Source organism: Carettochelys insculpta, chromosome 8 (assembly GCF_033958435.1).
Source record: "Carettochelys insculpta isolate YL-2023 chromosome 8, ASM3395843v1, whole genome shotgun sequence".
Taxonomy (NCBI): Eukaryota; Metazoa; Chordata; order Testudines; family Carettochelyidae; genus Carettochelys; species Carettochelys insculpta.
The window spans coordinates 69,759,580-69,783,327 of NC_134144.1; the positions used below are offsets into that span (position 1 = coordinate 69,759,580).

The following is a 23,748-nucleotide window of genomic DNA, read 5'->3' on the forward strand; positions in this document are numbered from 1 at the left end:
CTCAACATGGTAGCCACAGTCAGTGTCAAGTTCAGAAGAGCTATGCTATGCTTGCTGTGATAGAGCCACAGGTTCTCACACTCTATATCCACCCTGACACGCACTTGAAGAAGAAAACATGGTCTCTTACCTTAGAGCATAATTGCTGTTCTGCAAGATATTGCCATCAGAGTAGAGGCCCCACCACTGGCCTCATTCACCTTCCTTGTCTTCAGAATTGGAGCTGCTCTTCATTGGTAGCACAAAGAGGCACAGGGTACATTTGTAGCCCTGAGGGACAGGAAGCCAAAAATATTTGATCTTTTTCCCCACCTTATGGAGGGCAAAATTCAATATCTTCTATTGTTGTGTGCAGTGTGTTATAGCTGTGATGAGCTCAGGATATCCGCAAGACAAGGTGGGTGAAGTAATTTCTTTTATTGGGCCAACTTCTCTTGGTGAAAGGGACAAATATTCAATCTATCTCAAGATTTTTTTGTTTGTTGTTTGTTTGTTTTTTAAGGTCTGCTAATTTAGCTGTGACCTACGTATCTGCTAGCTTTCATGAGGAGGGGAGGAAAAAAAACACACACTTTCTGCAACATCCTCAATAGAAAGTTGGAGGATCATCACACTGTCACTGTCCTCACAGAGGCTAATGTCTGTAGTGTTGAGGCCCTGATTTTCCATCTGAGGTGGGATGGTTGTTTTGTGCACGACTGATATATGCTTACCAGAACAACAGCTTTATACCCAACTCACCCAAGGCAAAAAAAGAAGTGGGGAGGCCAAAATAAATGCTTTGAAGACACCCTCAAGATTAGCATCAAGAGAAATGACATTGACCCAACATGCTGGGAGACAATAGCCCAGGGTAAGAATAACTAGCAAAGACTAGACAGGGAGGGAAGATCCATTTTTTGAGGAAAATCGCCCTGACCTGGTTGCAGAAAAAGGCCAGAAAAGAAAGGAAAACCATAATCCAGCCTGGAATTCTAGAACCATCTGCGGTGTCTGGCAATGAGCCTGTGGCACAAGGAATGGACTTCTCAGTCACCGAAGGATCCATACAAATAAAACCCATTAATGAAAGCATTCTCATATTCAAGGGTTTGCTGACATGACAACCTTTCCTAAACCAGAAGACCAGCACTGCGTAGCTCAAACTACTTGATCTTGTCTCTTTTCAACAACAAAAGTTGTTCCATTAAAATCTGTTACCTCACTTACTTTGCTTCTCCAATATTGTGTGACCATCACAGCTATAGTAACACTGCAAACTAGGTCTTCGGGCAAACAGCTGAAATATGTTGGAAAGCCATTTCTCTCTGTAATCTTCCATGTAGGATCTGACCTCTTAAAGCCTTTTTATTGATTCATTTCACTACGTTTTGTAAAAGCAAGAGCAAAAAGAGAGAAAATTGAGTCTGTTTAACACCTAGACCAGGGTCTATCTCAAGTGGTTGGTCAACAATACATAAATATACAGCGTGCGGGCAAGGAAATGCAGCTGTTTGAGGTCAGAGTGAAGAAAGTGATTTGTGCCCATTTATATATAAGATTGCCCTATGGTCAGCTTGTTCTGGCATAAGGTATTTTTTCAGTAGCTTTAGTGATATATTGAATAATAAATGCCTATATTTCAAGTAGACAAGGTGGATGAAGGAATATCTTTTATTTGCCTGAGGTCTGTTGAAGTTCATCCAATAAAAGATATTTCCTCATCTACCATTTATCTTTAATATACTGGGACCAATCCTGGTACAGCATTGCAAACATGAGTGGAATACAGCTCAAAAGAGCAGAAATCAGCAAGGATCTTTGAAGTGGCATAGCAAGGGCTGACTCACTGTTGGTTAAATTCTGAGGATAGGAAAAGGTGCAATAATGGATTAGAAAATTCTTGCACAGTAGCTTACATCTTTCTCTGTCCCCATCTCCTTTCATTCTTCCATCTTGTAGCTACTTCCCTTCAACCTCTTGTAGCCAAATGGCCAATATTGGTAGGATAGGTCCTGTGCTGTTCTTGGTGAGAATGAGGTCACCACCTTGACTCTTGAGCACAGATGACCTTACCAGTAGCCTGGTAGGTGGTAGGGAGATGGGGAAGAGGTGTGAGCCCTAGCCCCTATCAAACTTCGCAGGTTTCTTATTCTTTTCCCTGTTGGATAGGTTACCCTCATACTTTGATGCTGGAAGAGAGAGACCCCCTTCTTCCATTTCTCTAATCTCTCAAATCTCAACAACACCTCTCCAAACTCCAGTACTCTTTCTTTTCTGACCCTGTCTTCCTGAAGCAGGGGATTTTACAGTAAACCCTCAATTTAATGGACTAATAGGAGGAGGAGGTGTCCATTAATACTGACAGTCCATTACATCCGAATCATTATACTGCATAATGATGCACTGACCTTCCCAGGCCATCACTTACTCCTGTCCTCTGTCTCCCACCACTCCTGCCCCATTTTTCCCCTCACACCTCCATCTTCTTCTCCCAGTTACTGGAGAGGAGCTGAATGCCGGCCTGGCTCCTTCCACCTCCTGTGGCTCTCAGCGCTGTGGCTCCTCCAGCCCCTGGTAGAGCATGGCCACCTTCAGCCTGCTAGCCTCTGTCACCATGGCTGCTGCTCAGCACCATTGCAGGCAGCAGCGGCCAGGTTCCGGTATGCTCCACGCACATGGGCCTGGGAAAGGGAAGCTCCTCCATCCTGTCACAGCCCCCCACACCCCAGTGGACCCCGCTAGCTGAAGTGTCCCTGGCAGACCCAGCCATTCTGGCAGCTCTGGTGAGTCTCCAGCTTTTATTTGCGGGGGCAGGGGGAGTTGGCAGACTGGCTGTTATTTCCAAAGTCTGTTATATCAGGATCCGTTAAATCAAGGGTTTACTGTATTAGGTTCCTTACAAGGCCTTAATTGGTTACTGGTGCTTCAATTAACCTATAGTTGCCTTTCCTAGTCAACAGGGAACCATGCTTTGATTAGCCTTGGCCTTATATATCTCCTCTTTAACACTCTTCCACTGCTTCCTGGCCCTGCTGTATCTCCTTCTGTAAAACACAGTTACATCCAACACCAACAGCCAGTACACATTCTTTTGCCACTCAAAGGATGTGTCAGAGAAACCTGAAGTAAAATTACAATCTTCACAGGCTCCCACAGGGAGAAGAGAAAGATACATTACATTAAAGCTCAGATCCTTGGGGAATAGATCAGAGCAGTTGTAACAACAATCCTGATGTGAATTAATGAGCAGTCACAGAGGACGATGAGAGAGACCTGTCAGATGATCAATACCAGCCACCTCTCAGTGCAGGTTTGTTTCTTTTACTACCTTTGTCAGTACTTTGCCCAAACTGATTTTAAATGTTGCAGTTGAAAGGGGTTCCAACATATCCCAGGGGAGTTGGTTTCACAGCTGTAATACCTTGCATGTTTAAGGAAGTTTTTCCTAAACTTTTCTTCATTTTAACTCTGTTACTCCTCGATGTTCTCCATGGTTACACTAGTTATCCATACAGTTACTTCCACATGTAATATCACAAAGCTTTGACGGCCAAGTACAGCTAGACAATTGGAAAATATAGCTCCTTACACTTTACTGCACTTCTTGAAGGGCAGTATTGCCACTACATTACACATTGGTTTTATTACTATTATCTAGCAATTAACTAATGTTTCCAGTCCATCAGAGGCTTCATCAGACAGTTAGTTCTTTCCTGTCCTGTTGGCTCTACAATAACTTTAACAGCAGTGGTGTGAGGAGGGTTATTGCATTTAGATGGGGATTTTCAAATTAAAAGTGGGTGAGAAATGGTGTTTTCACATCCCATGAAAGTTTCTGAGAGTCTGGAATTTTTCCCATTCCATTTTAAGATGAAGTAGAGACCTTTTAGAGTTTTCAGTGAGAAACTGCAGTGATCCCAACTGTCCTGATACTGAGAGTAGCCTAGTAGTTAGGACATCCACCTGGGCTGTAAGGTGATTTGGGTTCAAATCCTTGCTTTGTCTCAATGCCCTACCCAAAAGTGTATGCTGGGGTGTCTCTCTTGCTCATTTCCTGAAATTACTAGACCTTGGAAACCTTTTTCAAAGAAAGTTTTGTCTAATCCAGAACATTCCCGGAAATAATTTCAGATCTATTGATTTACCATTTTTCCGGAAAAAAATCATTCTGTGGAAAAATTCCCAAATGGCTCTACTTTATATGTGCTTGAGGTTTGGAGGTTTGCACATCAGTGGTGGTAGTTTTTGGGAATGTGGGAAAAAAAAAAAAAAAAAAAAGAGGGCCTCCGGCAGATTTGAATTACTGCTTTGAGATGTCCAACAGGCATATAGTGAGGTCTTAAGACAATGTGTTGCATGATTTACTTGCAAACATTAGGAGTGAATTCAGTAAAGCCCTTGAAATTGTAGTGATTCATCCAGCTCTTAGCTCTTTTTTGTGTATAAAACATTACGCTAATATTTTGATTATTAATATTCTAATTCAGTCCCAAGGCTCTGGAGATAATATCCCTGATTCTCTCTGAATCTCTGAATTGAATTATAGATGTATAAAGAAACTCTCTTTCTTTGTCTTCATAGAACTGATCACATCATTTTGAGTAGATTCACAAATGATTGATCTTAGCCTTTCAGGATATGAAGATCTTGTCTGAAGCTGCTGGAAAGGCATGTCTTGACTGAGATGGTGTTAGCCTTTTCATAGCTTCATCCTATTGCTGGCTTGTAGTCAGCTTGTGATCAGCTGCAAGCCCCCCAGATCACAGAACTGGAAGGGACCTAGAGAGGACATGGAATCCAGCCCCCTGCCCCAATGGCAGGACCAAGTACTGTCTAAAGCATCCCTGCTAGACATCTACCTAATCTGTTCTTAACTATCTCCCATGAGGGAGATTCCACAACCTCCCTTGGAATAGTGGTGCAGGTGAGGCTTGAACTCACAACCTCAGCCTACCTATTACTGTACTATGCACTAACCCCTTGCAAGCACTGGAGCCCTCTGAAACTAGTGAGTAGGAGACAAGCCAGCTCCAGCAAGCTACCCCCTCAGCTTCCCCAAGCAGGAGAGAAGGCCTTGTCTGACCAGGGGCTTGAACCCTGGATCCTCAGATTAAAAGTCCAATGTGCAACTGCCTGAGCTAGCCAGACTCATCATATTTTGCAGTATTCCCATGTACCCACTTATTCTCCTTTTTGTAGCTGAGTCCGATGTTGTTTAAGACGATCTCATAAAACACCCAATTCACAACCCTCCTAAGGTTTACTGCTCAAGTGATTTTTTTTTCAAGTCTCCATTCTCTCCCTCATTTGCTTTACAACCACCTCCTCAGTTGCCAGGTGTAACCTTCTGCAAAGGCATGGATTCCATGCCAGAGTGAAAACTTGCAATATTTACAAAGGACTAAAATCAGTAAAGTAAAATCACCCTTTTTTACAGTTTGAGTTATTAGAAGGTCTAGGTGAGGAGGGTCATTCTCCCAATAGAATACAAAAGAATTACCTGCATATGTGCATTAGTGTAATGTTAGTGCAAGTGTAGGGCTCAGCCCTGCAAACATGTATTGCACAGCTTAGTGTTTACTATTGTCAGCATTGCCAAGTGCTCTTCCCACTAGTAATGGCTGAGGGGTTAGTCCCTCAGTTGCCTTTATTTAAGGCCAGACTCTGCTGACCCTGAGAAATATCTTGCTGTGCAGGTAACGCCATTGAGACCCTTATTGAGAATTACATACTCACATTTAGGCATGTGCTGAAGGGCTGCCCTTAGTTCAGGTCACACTATATAGGGATAAATCTGAGTTTTGAAGAGTAAAATGAGAGGTCAGATGTCCTTCAGCCTCCCACAGTCACAAGACGGCAACACAAATTTCATCTTGAGTTTAATTTTCAGGTGATATTTCTCTGTGTGTCAGGTGGCTGCTATGATTCACCCTTGGTAATTAATATATAATTGTGTTTTATAGTCTTAATATGTTTGCAAACAAGCTAAAGACAGCAGAAATGCAGCTGATTTATTCCACATACTTTGCAGGACAGCATCCTCAGGATCCAGGGAAAGTGATGTTTTCTCTCTGGTTCTGCAGGCTTGGCAACATCAGCCCCAGTATAGTGTGTAACTCAGCCTCGGTAGACATGGCTCTGCAATCCACACTTGTTCGCAGCATCTCTTTATCAAAAGGAGTCAGTTTTGAGGCCAGAGAAATGCTGCACCTGTGTCTAATGGAGAAAAGCATCAGGCTTTTGCTGCTCTTTGTTCCCATTTTGCTGTTAACACCCCTTTCATTTTCTTTCATTCAACAGAAGATAAGATCTGGACTGCCCTACAGCACAACAACACAGAGCTCACCAGAGTCCAAGGGGCTGGTCCAGAGAAACCATACACCACGTTCTTTAACTACAGCAGCAGCATGGAGCAGATTGAGGCCCTGATAAACAGTGTGGAGTACTGTGAACAGGAGGTGGCTTACCACTGCAAAAAGTCACGTCTGCTGAACACCCCGAGTAAGTGCCACAAACAGAAATCTTTCCCTGTTAGCTGCTATTGATTACATAGCAGACACAGCCTCCAGTGCAACTGAAGTAAAATAATAGAGTGCAGAGGAACAGGCTTCTATCTTCACTCACAGGGCTAGCATTGCACAGAGGCTGATAGGAGACAGAGAGCTGAGCTGGGAAATTCTACATGCATGGGGACCCACGCTAAAATAAAGAAGGGCCTGGGGGTTTCTTCTCGATGAGGCTGTGCTTCTCTTCAACCATAGTGGCTGTATTTACCTGATTTTAAATGCAAACGGTGGGATACCTTTTTACCATTTGCAACCAAACCACTCCAAATTCCTGGCACAGTCACAGAGGAGAAACTGCAGCTGCTTATGAGTACCAAGACAGCTTCTAGAATGGGAATGGATGGTAGAGGTTGGATCACCTGAGGCTTACCCGTTCTGTCTATTCCCTTGGGGAATCAGTCATCGGACCACAAGATACCAGGCTGAATGGACCTGTGGTCTGACCCAGTATGGCAGCTGTTATGTTCAAACATGAGAAGCATAATGACTCCCCAGGGCTTTTTGGTAGCTCAGCGCAATTTCACAGACAAAATTCATTTCCTCTACTGGTACAAGGATCAGATCTTATGACCTGATATACAGTGGCAGGAAGACCAGTGTGAGGAAATACCACTTTATTTGCTCTTGTAAAGCAAGTCTCTGATAAATACACTGGGTAATTTCCTTCCCATCGACACCCATTTAAATGCAGATAGTTAGTTATCCAAAGGAGATGTACAGTGATACAGGCAGCTATCTGAATAATGGAAAATCCTCTCTTTGTTACTTGTTATACATGTGCTAGCTGGGTGCTTTGATTATCAGAGAAGCAGCTCTATAGACTTGTCAGTCAGCAAAATGCTAATCCTACTGAAATGTCAACAAAGACTTAAAGGACCACTTCCTTGGGATTCTTTTCTGTCATGTTGCGTGTATACTGCATAATGGGAAGTGTCATGTATTGAAATGCCTGATTGGCCACCCCAGGTCACCTGAAAGAGAGAAAATCCACTGGGCAAATAATCTGATTATTTGGTACCTTTGAAATTGTGAATGGTATATGAAGAATTTTCCAACTCTGCCCCCAACCCCACCCAAAAGACTACAGGCTGAAACCTCTAATGCAGAATTTTCTCGTCCAGCAACATCTGTAATCTGGCATGATTTTAGTTTTCAGATAACCGCTTATCATGGGTGTGGACAAGTCTCCCGTGGTCCCATAAGGTTTGTTTACACCCACCAGCCCTGGCTTTCAGTGTTCTGGTTCTGTGCTGTTATTTAGCTGTAATCTACCCCAAATGTTTTCTAAGATCCCAATAAATAATGGGAGTGTTGGTAATGCTGCTAGACAATATTGACCTCCTGAGGTCCAGCAAATTCTCTCAGCATAAGTCAGGTCCCGAAAGAGCCAGATGAGAGAGGTTCAACCGATACACTGTGTCAAGAAAAGTTAGTATTCAGAACCATGGACAGCACATGAAGGAGGAAACCACATGGGAAGGGGATGGAAGAGAAAAGGAGAAAGGAAAACATGTAGCTTTAGTGTGGAGAGTAAGGTGAAAATATGACTTTCCAGTCCTATGTTCATTATTACATCCTTCTAGTGGTCTCTGGCTGCTTTATGTGAGGCAGTTCCTAATGAATTACCAGTAGCATACTGGCTACATTTTTACATAGATGAAAGCTGTGATGTCTGGGAGTATACATAGATGGGAGATAACATATGCACATATGTAATTGGTGCACAGGTATGACAGAGATACAGCTACTACTGTTCTGGAGCTCGTACAAATCACATCAGTTTTTGTTTCTGTTTTTGTTTTAAATAAGCCTGAATATTAAAGATCATACTGCGGTGCTACCTTATGGCCACTATCAGGGGGAGCAACAAAGGGTCCTGTGGCACCTTATAGACTTACAGAAAAGTTTTGAGCATGAGCTTTCGTGAGCACAGACTCACTTCATCAGATGCTGGTCTTGGAAATCTGCAGGGCCAGCTATAAATAAGCCAGAGCAAGGCTGGGGATAACAAGGTTAGCTCAGTCAGCAAGGGTGAGGCTTACTACTGGCAGTTGATCTGGAGGTGTGAACACCAAGGGAGGGGAAGCTGCTTTTGTATTTAGCCAGCCATTCACAGTCTTTGTTTAAGCCTGAGCTGAGGGCGTCGAATTTGCAGATGAATTGTAGCTCAGAAATTTCTCTTTGGAGTCTGGTCCTGAAATTTCTTTGCTGTAGGATAGCTACTTTTAAGTCTGCTACTGTGTGGCCTGGGAGATTGAAGTGCTCTCCTACGGGTTTTTGTATATTGCCATTTCTGATATCTGATTTGTGTGTGTTTATTCTTTTACGTAGAGACTGTCCAGTTTGTCTGATGTATATAGCAGAGGGGTATTGCGGGCACATGATGGCATAAATTATATTGGTAGATGTGCAGCTGAATGAACCCACAATGGTGTGGCTGATCTGGTTAGGTTCTGTAATGGTGTTGCTGGTGTAGATATGTGGGCAGAGCTGGCAACGAGGTTTGTTGCATGGATGGGTCCCTGAGTTAGAGTGACCGTGGTGCAGTGTATAGTTGCTGGTGAGGATTTGCTTCAGGTTGGCAGGTTGTCTGTGGGCAAGGATTGGTCTGCCTCCCAAGGCCTGTGAAAGTGGGGGATAATTGTCCAGGATGCTGAAATGTTAAGGGAGATTAGAGAGGCTATCAAAATAAAAAACACAGTAATAATAGGAGATTTCAATTATCCCCATATTGATTGGGTACATGTCACCTCAGGACGGGATTCAGAGATTAAATTTCTTGATGCCTTAAATGACTGCTTCTTGGAGCAGCTAGTACAGGAACCCACAAGGGGAGAGTCAATTCTCGATCTAGTCCTGACTGGAACGCAGGATCTGGTCCAAGAGGTAACTGTTGCTGGACAGCTTGGAAATAGTGACCACAATATAATAACTTTTAATATTCCTGTGTTGGGAAGAACACCGCAGCGGTCAAACACTCCGGCATTTAATTTCAAAAAGGGGAATTACACTAAAATGAGGAAGCTAGTTAAACAGAAACTAAAAGGTAGAGTAACTAAACTAAAATCCCTGGAAGCTGCATGGAAACTGTTTAAAGACACCATACTAGAGGCCCAAGTTAAATGTATACCCCAAATAAAAAAACACAGTAAGAGACCTAACAAAGAACCACCATGGCTTAACAGCCATGTTAAAAAGGCAGTGAGAGAGAAAAGGGCAGCTTTTAAAAAGTGGAAGTCAAATCCTAGTGAGTAAAATAGAAAGGAACACAAACACTCCCAAATTAAGTGTCATAATGTAGTAAGAAAAGCCAGAAAAGATTTTGAGGAACAGCTAGCCACAAATTCAAAAAATGATAGTAAAATGTTTTTTAAATATATTAGAAGTAGGAAGCCCGCTAAAAAAGCAGTGGGGCCCTTGGACGATAAAGATATAAAAGGAGCGATCAAGGATCAAGTGCCATTGCGGAGCGATTAAATGATTTCTTTGCTTCAGTCTTCATGGCTGAGGATGTTACAGAGGTTCCTAAATCTGAGCCAGCCTTTTTAGGTGACAAATCTGAGGAACTCTCCCAGATTGAAGTGACATTAGAGGAGGTTTTGGAGTTAATTGATAAGCTGAATAGTAAGAAGTCTCCAGGGCCAGATGGTATTCACCCAAGGGTTCTGAAAGAACTCAAATGTGAAATTGTGGAGTTATTAACAGTGGTTTGTAACCTATCCTTTAAATCCGCTTCGGTACCCAATGACTGGCAGACGGCCAATATAACGCCAATATTTAAAAAAGGCTCTAGAGGAGACCCTGGCAATTATGGACCGATAAGTCTAACATCAGTACCAGGCAAATTAGTAGAAACAATAGTAAAGAATAAAATTGCAAGGCATGTAGAAGAGCACGAATTGTTGGGCAAAAGTCAGCATGGTTTCTGCAGAGGGAAGTCGTGTCTAACTAATCTATTAGAATTCTTTGAAGGGGTTAATAAACATGCAGACAAGGGGCACCCAGTGGACATAATATACCTAGATTTCCAGAAAGCCTTTGACACGGTCCCACACCAAAGGCTTTTATGTAAATTAGGCAGTCATGGGATAGGAGGAAAGATCCTTTCATGGATCGGGAATTGGTTAAACGACAGAAAACAAAGGGTTGGAATAAATGGTAAATTTTCACAATGGAGGGGGGTAACTAGTGGTGTTCCCCAGGGTCAGTCCTGGGACCAATCCTGTTCACCTTGTTCATCAATGATCTAGAAAATGAGGTAAGCAGTGAGGTGGCAAAGTTTGCAGATGACACCAAGTTGTTCAGGACAGTCAAAACCAAAAGGGATTGTGAAGAACAACAAAAAGATCTCAGCAAACTGAGTGACTGGGCAGCAAAATGGCAAATGAAATTTAATGTGGGTAAGTGTAAGGTAATGCACATTTGGAAAAAACAACCCAAGTTACATGTACAACATGATGGGGTCAAATCTAGATACGACAGATCAGGAAAGGGATCTTGGAGTTATAGTGGATAGTTCTCTGAAGACATCCACGCAGTGTGCAGCGGCAGTTAGTAAAGCAAATAGGATGTTAGGAATTATTAAAAAAGGGATAGATAATAAGACAAAAGATATCATACTTCCCCTATATAAAACTATGGTACGCCCACATCTTGAGTACTGCGTGCAGATGTGGTCTCCTCACCTCAAAAAAGATATATTGGCATTCGAAAAGGTTCAGAAAAGGGCAACTAAGATGATTAGGGGTTTGGAATGGGTCCCATATGGGGAGAGGCTAGAGAGACTGGGACTTTTCAGTCTGGAAAAGAGGCGATTGAGGGGCGATATGATAGAGGTATATAAAATCATGAATGGTGTGGAGAAAGTGAATATAGAAAAATTATTTATCTTTTCCCATAACACAAGAACTAGGGGACAGCAAATGAAATTGATGGGTAGTAGGTTCAAAACTAATAAGAGGAAATTTTTCTTCACACAGCACACAGTCAACCTGTGGAACTCCTTGCTGGAGGAGGCTGTGAAGGCCAGGGTTTAAAAAAGAGCTTGATACATTTTTGCAGGTTAGGTCCATAAATGGCTATTAGCCAGGGGTAAAGTATGGTGCCCAGCCTTCAGTACAAGGGCAGGAGATGGATGGCAGGAGATAAATCACTTGATCATTGTCTTCTGTTCTCCTTCTCTGGGGCACCTGGCATTGGCCACTGCTGGCAGACAGGATACTGGGCTGGATGGACCTTTGGTCTGACCCAGTATGGCCATTCTTATGTTCTTATGTTATAACTCCCTGATGATGTGCTGTAGAGGTTTTAGCTGAGGACTGTAGGTGATGGCTACTGGTGTTCTGTTGGTTTCTCTCTTGGGCTTGTCCTGTAGTAAGAGGCTTCATGGCACACGTCTGGCTCTGTTGATCTGTTTGTCACTTCCTCAGGTGGGTATTGCAGTGTCAAGAATGCTTGGTAGAGATCCTGTAGGTGTTTGTCTCTGTCGGAGGGGTTGGAGCAAATGAGGTTATATCTTAGTGCTTGGCTGTAGACAATGGATCATGTGGTATGTCTGGGATGGAAGCTGGAGGCGTGAAGGTAGGCGTAGTGGTCAGTGGGTTTACGGTACAGGGTGGTATTGTTGTGGCCATCGTGTATTAGCACCGTGGTGTCCAGGAAGTGCAGAGGACACTAGCAGCAGTGGTCAGGAGAAAGGCTGATTGTCTCCGTTTGGTGGGAAGTTTCAGCACTGTGCTATTTTGCTGGCCATCACAGCCTCCCCCAGACAATGGACCAAGGAACAGTTTCACAGCTCATAACCCACTTGTGTAATTCAGGTTTGTTCAGTGAACTGGAAAAATTGCAGCACCTTGGAGGACAGAACTCAGAAGGCTGGCTGTGACCACTTTGTTTTTCTTTTCTCTCCCCACCCACCTCCCTGTTCATTAATTAGGTTTGATGCCAGGGTGTTGTTACCAGCCTACGGCAATGGACTTTAGCAAGACATGAAACATATATGCAGATAGTATGTGGAAGCTCTTGAAATGACAAGGCTGCGGAGAAAATGGGTTCTTAGTTCAGTATTAAATGGATTTAAATGATACCTCTGTTTTCTTCCAAAACCTCATATGTCCAAATCTCCCTGTTAGCTGAGATATGCACTGAAATAAAAATGTTCCCAATGCTCTTTATTAACTGATATGCAAGTACAAATAATGCTAGCGCATGCTGAAATCAAGACTCTGGGGGGGATTTTCTCTCCCTCTGTCTCAGTGGTGTGACATTGGGGAGAGACCTGACATCTCTCTGGCATAAGAGTTGTTGTGGGGCTTAATTAAAGTGTATGAAGCACCGTGAGCTCTTCACCTCCAAAGCAGTAAAGAAACATAATGTTGTTATTTTTGACATTCCTAGATTCATGGATTTGGTGGCCAGAAGGAACCACCAGACTATTATACCTAGCCTCCTGCATGTTGCAGGCCATTACATTTAACCTGGATCCTCGACACTGCATCCAAGACCTTGTTAGGATGAAGCCATGCCTTCCAAAAAGGCATTCAGGATTGATGGTGGTAGGGTTTCATTATTAATCCCAAATTGCAAAAGATCTGAGCCAGTGATGACTCTGGATTTTCCTTTTTCTATTTTTGATTGTTAAGACAGAACTAGGGGTCACCAAATGAAACAAAGAAAAGGAAGTTTTTCCTTTGTGCAATGCACTGTCAGCCTGTGGAACTCCTTGCCAGAGGATGTTGTGAAGGCCAGAACTTTAAGAGGGTTCAAAAAAGAATGAGAAGAATCCATGAAGGACAGATTCATCAATGGCTATTAGCCAGGCTGGTCAGAGGTAGTGTCCCTATCCTCTGTTTGCCAGACACTGGGAAAGGACAACCACTTGATGATTACCTGTTCTGTTCACTCCCTCTCGGGCACATGGCATTGACCACTGTTGGTAGACAGCATGCTGAGTTAGTTGGATCTTTGAACTGACCCAGTATGGCCATTGTTTATTGTTTATATTCTTATGTTGAGGTCATTTTGGCTGTGTCTACACTATCCCAAAACTTCAAAATGACCATGCAAATGGCCAGTTCGAAGTTTACTAATGAAGTGCTGAAATACATCTTCAGCGCCTCATTAGAATGCCGGCAGCCACGGCACTTTGAAATTGCTGCAGCTCGCTGCTGTGCAGCTCATCCAGACGGGGCACCTTTTTGAAAGGACCCCGGCAACTTCGAAATCCCCTTATTCCCATCTGCTGATGGGAATAAGGGGATTTCGAAGTTGCCGGGGTCCTTTCAAAAAGGAGCCCCATCTGAATGAGCCGTGCGGTGGCAACTTTGAAGTGTATTTCAGTGTTTCATTAGTAACCTTTGAGATGGCCATTTGCACGGCCATTTTGAAGTTTTGGGCTGGTGTAGACATGGCCTTTACTTTGCTCATAGATTATGTTTCTCTGTCATTATCTGCACTATGCTATCTGCCATGTTTCAAAGAGAAGCAGTACGGAGACTGCTATTTTTTTCTTCCCTTCATGACTTTACTCAGCGGAGATGATATATGCTGCTACCTGTCAGCTCTGTGCAGCTCTTGCTTGGCAAAACATTCACCTAGCATTCAGGCATCGAGCATGCTAGAAAAGCAAAGTTCAATCCATTGCATTGAAACTGCAAGAGGTGTTTGTACTCTCTGGAGTTGCTGCCGCGTATATCACAGCATCTTTTTTCTGATGTCTCTCCTCTGCACCCCTGCATGTATGGCCAGATCTTTAACTGGTCTAAATTGGTGGCTGTGATTTATATCAATTGAAGTTCAGACCCATAATTCATGCTCTTCAGGTATAAGCGTATTCTCTTCAGCAGCTCCTACTGCTTGGGGCACGCTTATCAGTTTCTGCTCACACGAAATGTCAGCTGCAACTGTATCTTCTTGTGTGCCACCAGCCTATATTTCAAGTAACCTGTGGACATCAGCATGTGTGTGTGTTTATGAAGGACAAATTGATTTCCATGGGATTGGATGGAATTATAATTCATACTTACTACCCAACAGTTGTTACAAGATACTTCAGGGATGGGCAACCAGGAATAGTGTGTGGGCCACATGAGTGGCCGTCCTACACCTCAGTGGGTTGCAGCAGCTCAAGGCCCACTGGGGTTCCACCTGCGGCCCCATGGACCCTCCATCAGTGCCTCCTGCCCCCACAAGATTCTCATACGCTGGAACACCAGAATCCCACCCTTACCCGCTCCTCCCTCTCCCTCCCAGCACTTTTGGAGCCTGCAAATCATCTCATTCGTACTTGGTCCCCATTCCACACCCTCCCAGAACTGGAACACTGTGAACAGCTGATTTACAGCTGCTTCACTCCATTCCAGCACTGGGAGGGAGGGGAACTTAGTGCAAATCACGCAATTCAGGGCTCCTCAGTAACTGCTGGGAGGGTGGAGAAAGGAGTAGGAGGTGCAGGGTTCCAGTGCCCTAGTGCATGACGGGAAGGAGTGTCTCTGGCCTGCTAGTTGGTATGTCTAATACCATTTGTTATTGGTGAGGTGTCCAGATCACAAAAGCAAGCACCACATTTGTTGGGTATGAGCAACTTCATTGGTAGTCTAAGGAAAATAGAGACTGTAGTGACTTGCTACTGTGTCTCCCTAGAAGCTGCCAGTCACATCAAGGATTGAGATTTGTTGGTGGTGAATTGTGGGAGAAGGTCACAGTGTTACTGGCTATGCTGACCCTGTTCTGGGGATTAAGAGAGGCTGCTGGTTCCTCAGGCAGTCAGGCCAGCATCGTTTAGAGCACATGAGGTGTCGATGGAATAGAAGACACTCCCTACCTGCCTCTCCTTTTCTCATATGTGGTGGGTGTTTATGTCCCCTGTACGGGTGGATTCATGTAATGCTTAGCAAAGGGTCAAGAGACAAGGTGTTTAGAAAGATGAATGATTCCCTGCTGGGTCTGAGTCTGCCCCAGCTTCCAGAAGCAGCTTTGCCATTCTGCAAGACTTAACTCCTACATTAGCTTAGTCATTCCCATATATCAGTTATATCACTACATTAAGACATTTACTGCACGTTAGTAACTGGATAGCTACATTTACAACACCCAGAGGCCAATCTTTCCAGTGTGCAGCTTGCCATCCTAGGCAGGGATTAAAGGAGGAGATCCAAAGAATTAAGAATTGTATTTGTTCACCCCTTTCTTTCTATCTCCTGTCCTCCTTTGGGCTTACTTTTCATTGCTATGTGTTAGGGCTAGGACTCAGCTTCAGGGAAAGAAAAATATGTGAAGAGTCCATATCACCCCTAACAAATGGATTGTATACCTCCAGTTAATTAGCAATCAGTTAAGGTAAAAAAAAGTAAGCGTAGGCATACCATGTCTCATTTGCAGGTTCCATAATAATATCTCCAAGCCCTCAAAAGGCGATATTTCGCTTTGTTTAATAGTTTAGTCTATCTGGAAGGTGAGTCCCCACCCTGAACTCTGAGGAGAGTTTACTGATCAGAGGTGCTCAGTTCATGTCTTGACTTTCTTCCTGGGTCTCCCTAGGAGCATGGAGGGGTTTAATGTAATTCTGCAGTTATGAGGTTGAGCACTGATTCAGCACTGAGACATTCTGGCATGTCTCTGGCTTATCTTAAATCTTTTCCATAATAAGTGGGAGCATCCATGTTCATCCCTGCAGCTGCTTTGCATCCCGTGCAGTGTGCCTTCTCTGAACCTCCAAGCTGTTCTTTGTTGTCCATCCTAGAACACAAATTATACAGGTTGAACATCTCTAATCTGGCACTCTTGGGACCTGACTGGTGCCTAGCCAGAGGATTTGCTGAGCCACGGGAGATCAATATTGTGTAGCCTCCTTACCAACACTTCCACTGCTTACTGGGCTCTTAGAAGACATTTAGCAGTAAATTAGAGCTAGACAACAGCATAAAACACTGAAAGCCAGGAATTGCGGCTGTAAACAAACTTTATAGGACCACGGGAAGCTTCCACGTATCCCTGAAAAGAGGACATTCCACTTATATTCATGCCGGATCATGGATTTTGCCAGACCACAGAGTTCCAGATGAGAAAGGGTCTGTATCCTGCCCCTTTTAACTGTGTCAGTGAAGCATATCCCCAGCCCATTTTTCTCTTATTCCTTTTCGCCATGGATGGGCATTTTTTTTGATAAACTCCAGCATTGCTTTAGCTGCTTGCCCAGGCTCTAATTCTGAAGTCAGGCAGTCAGATTGGTTCCAACTGACTTTTAACACAAGTGTAACATGAGGTGATATGGAAAGACAGCTGACAAGCAAATAATAATTTCTCTTCATGCCTTTGCCCATTGTTATTTCTTCACCTTTCAAAGATAATTTCCATGTTATCATAACAGGTACTTTACTGTTGCTCTTATATTACCAAGAGACAGTTTGTCATTTAATAAAACAAAGGGGATCAGGGCAGCCTGCCCTCAAAGAATGACTCATCTTACAGTGGCTGCTGTGTGTCAGGTGTAGATTGTGAAGTGTAATTATGATTGGGATAATTAGAATCTTCTTCCTGGGAATGATTGACTAGAAATCCGTGTTATCCACCATCCCAGCTTGTCTCTCCACTCCAGGGTGGTGGTGTTGACCGCAGTTCGCAAGCCTCACTCTAAGAAAACCTAACTATTTGGATCACCTGCAAGACAGTTTACAGCAGAAATGTAGTAGAAAGGATATTGGTCCACTTCCTGGCAGAAAGAGATTTGGGGAGCCATTTTAAGGAATTAAATTGTAGGCAGGGTGCAGGTAATAAAATATATGACATGACTAACCATGACTAACTGGCTTTGCAGGAGAGGTAACTGAGCACTCCAGGTAATGACATAGGGAAGGGTAGAAGAGATGTTCTGGAGGCCAAATTTAGGTTACTAGGAAAGAGACTGAAATCCAGAACATCTATGGTGGCATTCTCTGAAATGCTTCCAGTTCCACGCGCAGGGCCAGATAGACAGGCAGAACTTCAGAGTCTCAATGCGTGGATGAGACGATGGTGTAGGGAAGAGGGGTTTAGATTTATTAGAAACTGGGGACACTTTTGGGGTAGGGAGAGCCTATACAGGAATGATGGGCTCCACCTAAATCAAGGTGGATCCAGACTGCTGACATTAAACATTAAAATGGTCGTAGAGCAGTTTTTAAACTAAGAGGTGGGGGAAAGCTGATTGGTGCGGGGGAGCACATGGATCGGACAGAGACTTCTCTTACACGAGGCTCCAGAGATAGGGATTCCCTAGAAGTTAGTCAGATAGGGAACGTGGGAAATAATATATGGGCAAGATCAGATGTGAAACAATCGCATATAAAAAAATCCAACGCGTCTGTGAAAGGCGGACGTATAAATAGTGGTAGTTTTTTAAAGTGCTTTTACACAAATGCTAGGAGTCTGTCTAATAAGATGAGTGAACTGGAGTACCTCATATCAAACAAGGAAGTTGACATAATAGGCATCACAGAAACATGTTGGAATGAGGACAACCAGTGGGACATTATCATACCGGGATATAAATTATATCGGAAAGACAGAACAGGTCGTGCGGGTGGCGGAGTGGTGCTATATGTGAAGGATAATATAGACTCAAATGAAGCAAAAATCCTAAAGGAATCAAAATGTTTCATAGAATCATTATGGATAACAATTCATTCCTCTAATATGAATATGGCATTAGGATTATATTACCGACCACCTAACCAGGACAGTGATGGTGATGCTGAAATGTTAAGGGAGATTAGAGAGGCTATCAAAATAAAAAAACACAGTAATAATAGGAGATTTCAGTTATCCCCATATTGATTGGGTACATGTCACCTCAGGATGGGATTCAGAGATTAAATTTCTTGATGCCTTAAATGACTGCTTCTTGGAGCAGCTAGTACAGGAACCCACAAGGGGAGAGTCAATTCTCGATCTAGTCCTGACTGGAACGCAGGATCTGGTCCAAGAGGTAACTGTTACTGGACCGCTTGGAAATAGTGACCACAATATAATAACTTTTAATATTCCTGTGTTGGGAAGAACACCGCAGCGGTCAAACACTCTGGCATTTAATTTCAAAAAGGGGAATTACACTAAAATGAGGAAGCTAGTTAAACAGAAACTAAAAGGTAGAGTAACTAAACTAAAGTCCCTGGAAGCTGCATGGAAACTGTTTAAAGACACCATACTAGAGGCCCAAGTTAAATGTATACCCCAAATAAAAAAACACAGTAAGAGACCTAACAAAGAACCACCATGGCTTAACAGCCATGTTAAAAAGGCAGTGAGAGAGAAAAGGGCAGCTTTTGAAAAGTGGAAGTCAAATCCTAGTGAGGAAAATAGAAAGGAACATAAACACTCCCAAATTAAGTGTCATAGGCTACGTCTACACGTGCACACTACATCAAAGTGCGACATCGAAATAGTCTATTTCGATGAATAACGTCTACACGTCCTCCAGGGCTGGCAATGTCGACATTCAATTTCGACGTTGGGCAGCACCACATCGAAATAGGCGCTGCAAGGGAATGTCTACATGCCAAAGTAGCACACATTGAAATAAGGGTGCCAGGAACAGCTGCAGACAGGGTCACAGGGCGGACTCAACAGCAAGCCGCTTCCTTAAAGGGCCCCTCCCAGACACAGTTGCACTAAACAACACAAGATCCACAGAGCCGACAACTGGTTGCAGACCCTGTGCATGCAGCATGGATCCACAGCTGCCGCAGCAGCAGCCAGAAGCCCTGGGCTAAGGGCTGCTGCACACGGTAACCATAGAGCCCCACAGGGGCTGGAGCAAGAGCGTCTCTCAACCCCTCAGCTGATGGCTGCCATGGTGGACCCCGCTATTTCAATGTTGTGGGATGCGGATTGTCTACACGTGCCCAACTTCGACGTTCAACTTCGAAGTAGGGCGCTATTCCCATCCCCTCATGGGGTTAGCGGCTTTGACGTCTCGCCGCCTAACGTCGATGTTAACATCGAAATAGCGCCCAGCACGTGTAGCCATGACGGGCGCTATTTTGAAGTTGGCGCCGCTACTTCGAAGTAGCGTGCACGTGTAGACGCGGCCATAATGTAGTAAGAAAAGCCAAAAAAGATTTTGAGGAACAGCTAGCCAAAAATTCTAAAAATGATAGTAAAATGTTTTTTAAATACATCAGAATCAGGAAGCCCACTAAAAAAGCAGTGGGACCCTTGGACAGTAAAGATATAAAAGGAGCGATCAAGGATCAAGTGCCATTGCGGAGCGATTAAATGATTTCTTTGCTTCAGTCTTCATGGCTGAGGATGTTACAGAGGTTCTTAAATCTGAGCCAGCCTTTTTAGGTGACAAATTTGAGGAACTCTCCCAGATTGAAGTGACATTAGAGGAGGTTTTGGAGTTAATTGGTAAGCTGAATAGTAACAAGTCTCCAGGACCAGACGGTATTCACCCAAGGGTTCTGAAAGAACTCAAATGTGAAATTGTGGAGTTATTAACAGTGGTTTGTAACCTATCCTTTAAATCCGCTTCGGTACCCAATGACTGGCAGACGGCCAATATAACGCCAATATTTAAAAAAGGCTCTAGAGGAGACCCTGGCAATTATAGACCGATAAGTTTAACATCAGTACCAGGCAAATTAGTAGAAACAATAGTAAAGAATAAAATTGCAAGGCACGTAGAAGAGCACGAATTGTTGGGCAAAAGTCAGCATGGTTTCTGCAGAGGGAAGTCGTGTCTAACTAATCTATTAGAATTCTTTGAAGGGGTTAATAAACATGCGGACAAGGGGCACCCAGTGGACATAATATACCTAGATTTCCAGAAAGCCTTTGACACGGTCCCACACCAAAGGCTTTTATGTAAATTAGGCGGTCATGGGATAGGAGGAAAGATCCTTTCATGGATCAGGAATTGGTTAAAAGACAGAAAACAAAGGGTTGGAATAAATGGTAAATTTTCACAATGGAGGGGGGTAACTAGTGGTGTTCCCCAGGGGTCAGTCCTGGGACCGATCCTGTTCACCTTGTTCATCAATGATCTAGAAAATGAGGTAAGCAGTGAGGTGGCAAAGTTTGCAGATGACACCAAGTTGTTCAGGACAGTCAAAACCAAAAGGGATTGTGAAGAACAACAAAAAGATCTCAGCAAACTGAGTGACTGGGCAGCAAAATGGCAAATGAAATTTAATGTGGGTAAGTGTAAGGTAGTGCACATTGGAAAAAATAACCTCAATTACACGTACAACATGATGGAATCAAATTTAGCTACGACAGATCAGGAAAGGGATCTTGGAGTTATAGTGGATAGTTCTCTGAAGACATCCACTCAGTGTGCAGCGGCAGTTAGTAAAGCAAATAGGATGTTAGGAATTATTAAAAAAGGGATAGATAATAAGACAAAAGATATCATACTTCCCCTATATAAAACTATGGTACGCCCACATCTCGAGTATTGCGTGCAGATGTGGTCTCCTCACCTCAAAAAAGATATATTGGCATTCAAAAAGGTTCAGAAAAGGGCGACTAAGATGATTAGGGGTTTGGAACAGGTCCCATATGGGGAGAGGCTAGAGAGACTGGGACTTTTCAGTCTGGAAAAGGGGCAATTGAGGGGCGATATGATAGAGGTATATAAAATCATGAATGGTGTGAAGAAAGTGAATATAGAAAAATTATTTACCTTGTCCCATAATACAAGAACTAGGGGACACCAAATGAAATTGATGGGTAGTAGGTTCAAAACTAATAAAAGGAAATTTTTCTTCACACAGCACACAGTCAACCTGTGGAACTCCTTGCCGGAGGAAGCTGTGAAGGCCAGGACTCTATTAGGGTTTAAGAAAGAGCTCGATAAATTTTTGCAGGTTAGGTCCATAAATGGCTATTAGCCAGGGGTAAAGTATGGTGCCCTAGCCTTCAGTACAAGGGCAGGAGATGGATGGCAGGAGATAAATCACTTGATCATTGTCTTCTGTTCTCCTTCTCTGGGGCACCTGGCATTGGCCACTGTCGGCAGACAGGATACTGGGCTGGATGGACCTGTGGTCTGTCCCAGTATGGCCATTCTTATGTTCTTATGTTCTTAATAGTGGGCATTCAGGGTGGTTACTGGCTGGGAATATCTGTTCAGAAACTCTTTTTTTCTTAAGTACAAAGGGAGAAGGTTGATTTCAGAGAGCAGGGAAGAGGAGACGAAGATTCTGTCCCCACCACTCGCTCTGTATTGGTACCAAGTTCTCTGATAGAGTTTATGCATCTGAGCAGGAACATGATATTTTATGGGAGAAGGGAAGCAGGTAACTGCTTCTCAGATCTTGGTTTGCGCCCATTAGACTTTTCATATGTCTATCTGCTCCCAGTTTGCACCCCCATTGACTTTGCAGGATTAAATATGATCACATATAATGTTGAATGTGTGGACATTGTCCTCCTCACCTGATTTTTTTTTCTAAATTAATGCCCTTGGACTTAAAAGAAGTGAGCAAGACTTTTCTTTTCTTCTGTTTTTTCTGATCCCATTCCAATAACAACAGATTCATGACAATACTCAGAACCTTCCATCTGATTCACAGACTGGCTAAGGTGCTTGTCCAAGGTCCTACTGTAAGTCTTGAGATGGAATCAATATCTCCTTCTTCCAAGTCTCCTGTTTTATCCCCCTAAATGCACTTCTCTGCAGAAAGTAACAGCTGATGCATGCATGGTGAGTTTATATTAGCACATGATCAATGTCAGAGCTCAATTCCTTAGTGCAGCTAGGAGGGGAAGACTGAACTTAGAGTATGGAAAACCGAGTCCAGGTTTAAATCATGGTAGATATGCTTTGGACAGAATTTGTCCCTGATGTAACTCTTCAAAGTTGATGAATTTTTGCTCAGGCTCATAAGGCTGAGGGAGATGGCATTTTCTTTCTCAGAAGCAGTAAAGAGAGAGTGCGGAGGGGGCAGGGAAGGCTGTGTTTGCAGTTGAAAGACTGTTTATCAACACCATTCAGACCATCCTGCAATAAGATCCTTCCCTGAACGGTAGGTGGTTGGTGTTTTCTCCTGATACAGTCTGTAAGAATAAGGAAAACTGCAAAATAGCACTCTCACAGCTAAAGTGTTTGCATGATTTTTGTTTTAAGTATTTTAGAGAGAATGAGCACAGAGAAAGTGCTGCCTGATGCTTTGGGAATGGAGACTGCTGGGCATTTTCCTTTCAGAAAACATCCAAAAAGGAAAAAAAAAAAGCAATAGACAAATTGCCTTTTCCCCCCACTGATTGTGGGACTGAGCTGATTGAGGCCTGCTAAAGTGCGAGAAAATCTTGGGTGAGCTGGCATAAAATAACCTTTAACCTTTCCTCAGTAAGGTGGGTTTAATGTCCATCAGGCCAGGCAGAGGGAGGAGGAGGAGGCAGAAAAAACATTTGAGCTTGAGTGCATTCCACAGCTTGCTTACCCAAGGAAGACATCATTTTGCTCAGACTGAATCCATTCCATACCACCATCATTTCAGGTGCTCTTCCCTCTCTCTGTTGTCAAAAATGGAAACTGGAAGACTGTAGAAGTAGCTTTTTCCACATGTTCCTTGAAATGCATTAATCAGTTTTCACATGAGGAGCTTGTAAACATTAACTACGTCACCCATACAGTGTCCTGGTGAGGTGCATTTATTATCCCCATTTTATGGGATGGAAACTGAGGCACCCACTGATTCCATTGAAAGCAGAGTTAGATCAAGTCTGAGCACTTTTCAAAATACTCCCTTCAATGTCATGCCAAGTTCCCACAGTAAGCCAGCAGCAGAGCCAGGAAATGAAATCCTGTTCTCTCAGATCTGTGTCTTTAATCATGTGCCTGAATTGCTTTACCCCTTGCTACAGCAGCTGATTCAAAGATAAACTGCTTGTACATAACATACTGAAGTATAAGAACTCCAGGAACCACTGTTCAGAGGAGAGGTAGACAAATAGGAGAAGATCCAGAGAAGAGCATCAAAACTTATGAAAGATGTAGAAAACATGACCTAGGAGGGAAGTTTAAAAAATGTGTTTGTTTAGCCTGGAAAAGAGAAGACTGGCAGGGCACATGGTAGCAGATTTCAAACATTTAAAAGGTTATTACAAAGTGGAGGGAGGAAGTCTTATCCCCCTTAACTTCTAATGATAGGACATGAAACAGTGAGCTTGAAGTTCAGCAAGGGAGGTTTAGATTGGATATTAACAAAATTTCCGA

General features: G+C 43.3%; 1 protein-coding gene across 1 annotated transcript in view; it reads left to right on the top strand.

Moving 5' to 3' along the window:
- CNTNAP5 (contactin associated protein family member 5) overlaps positions 1 to 23,748 on the top strand; it is a 490,877-nt gene that overhangs the window by 306,208 nt on the left and 160,921 nt on the right. The window contains exon 13 of the mRNA XM_075001278.1: positions 6,283 to 6,483. Coding sequence (XP_074857379.1) covers positions 6,283 to 6,483 — 201 coding nt within the window. The remainder of the gene's footprint in view (positions 1 to 6,282; positions 6,484 to 23,748) is intronic.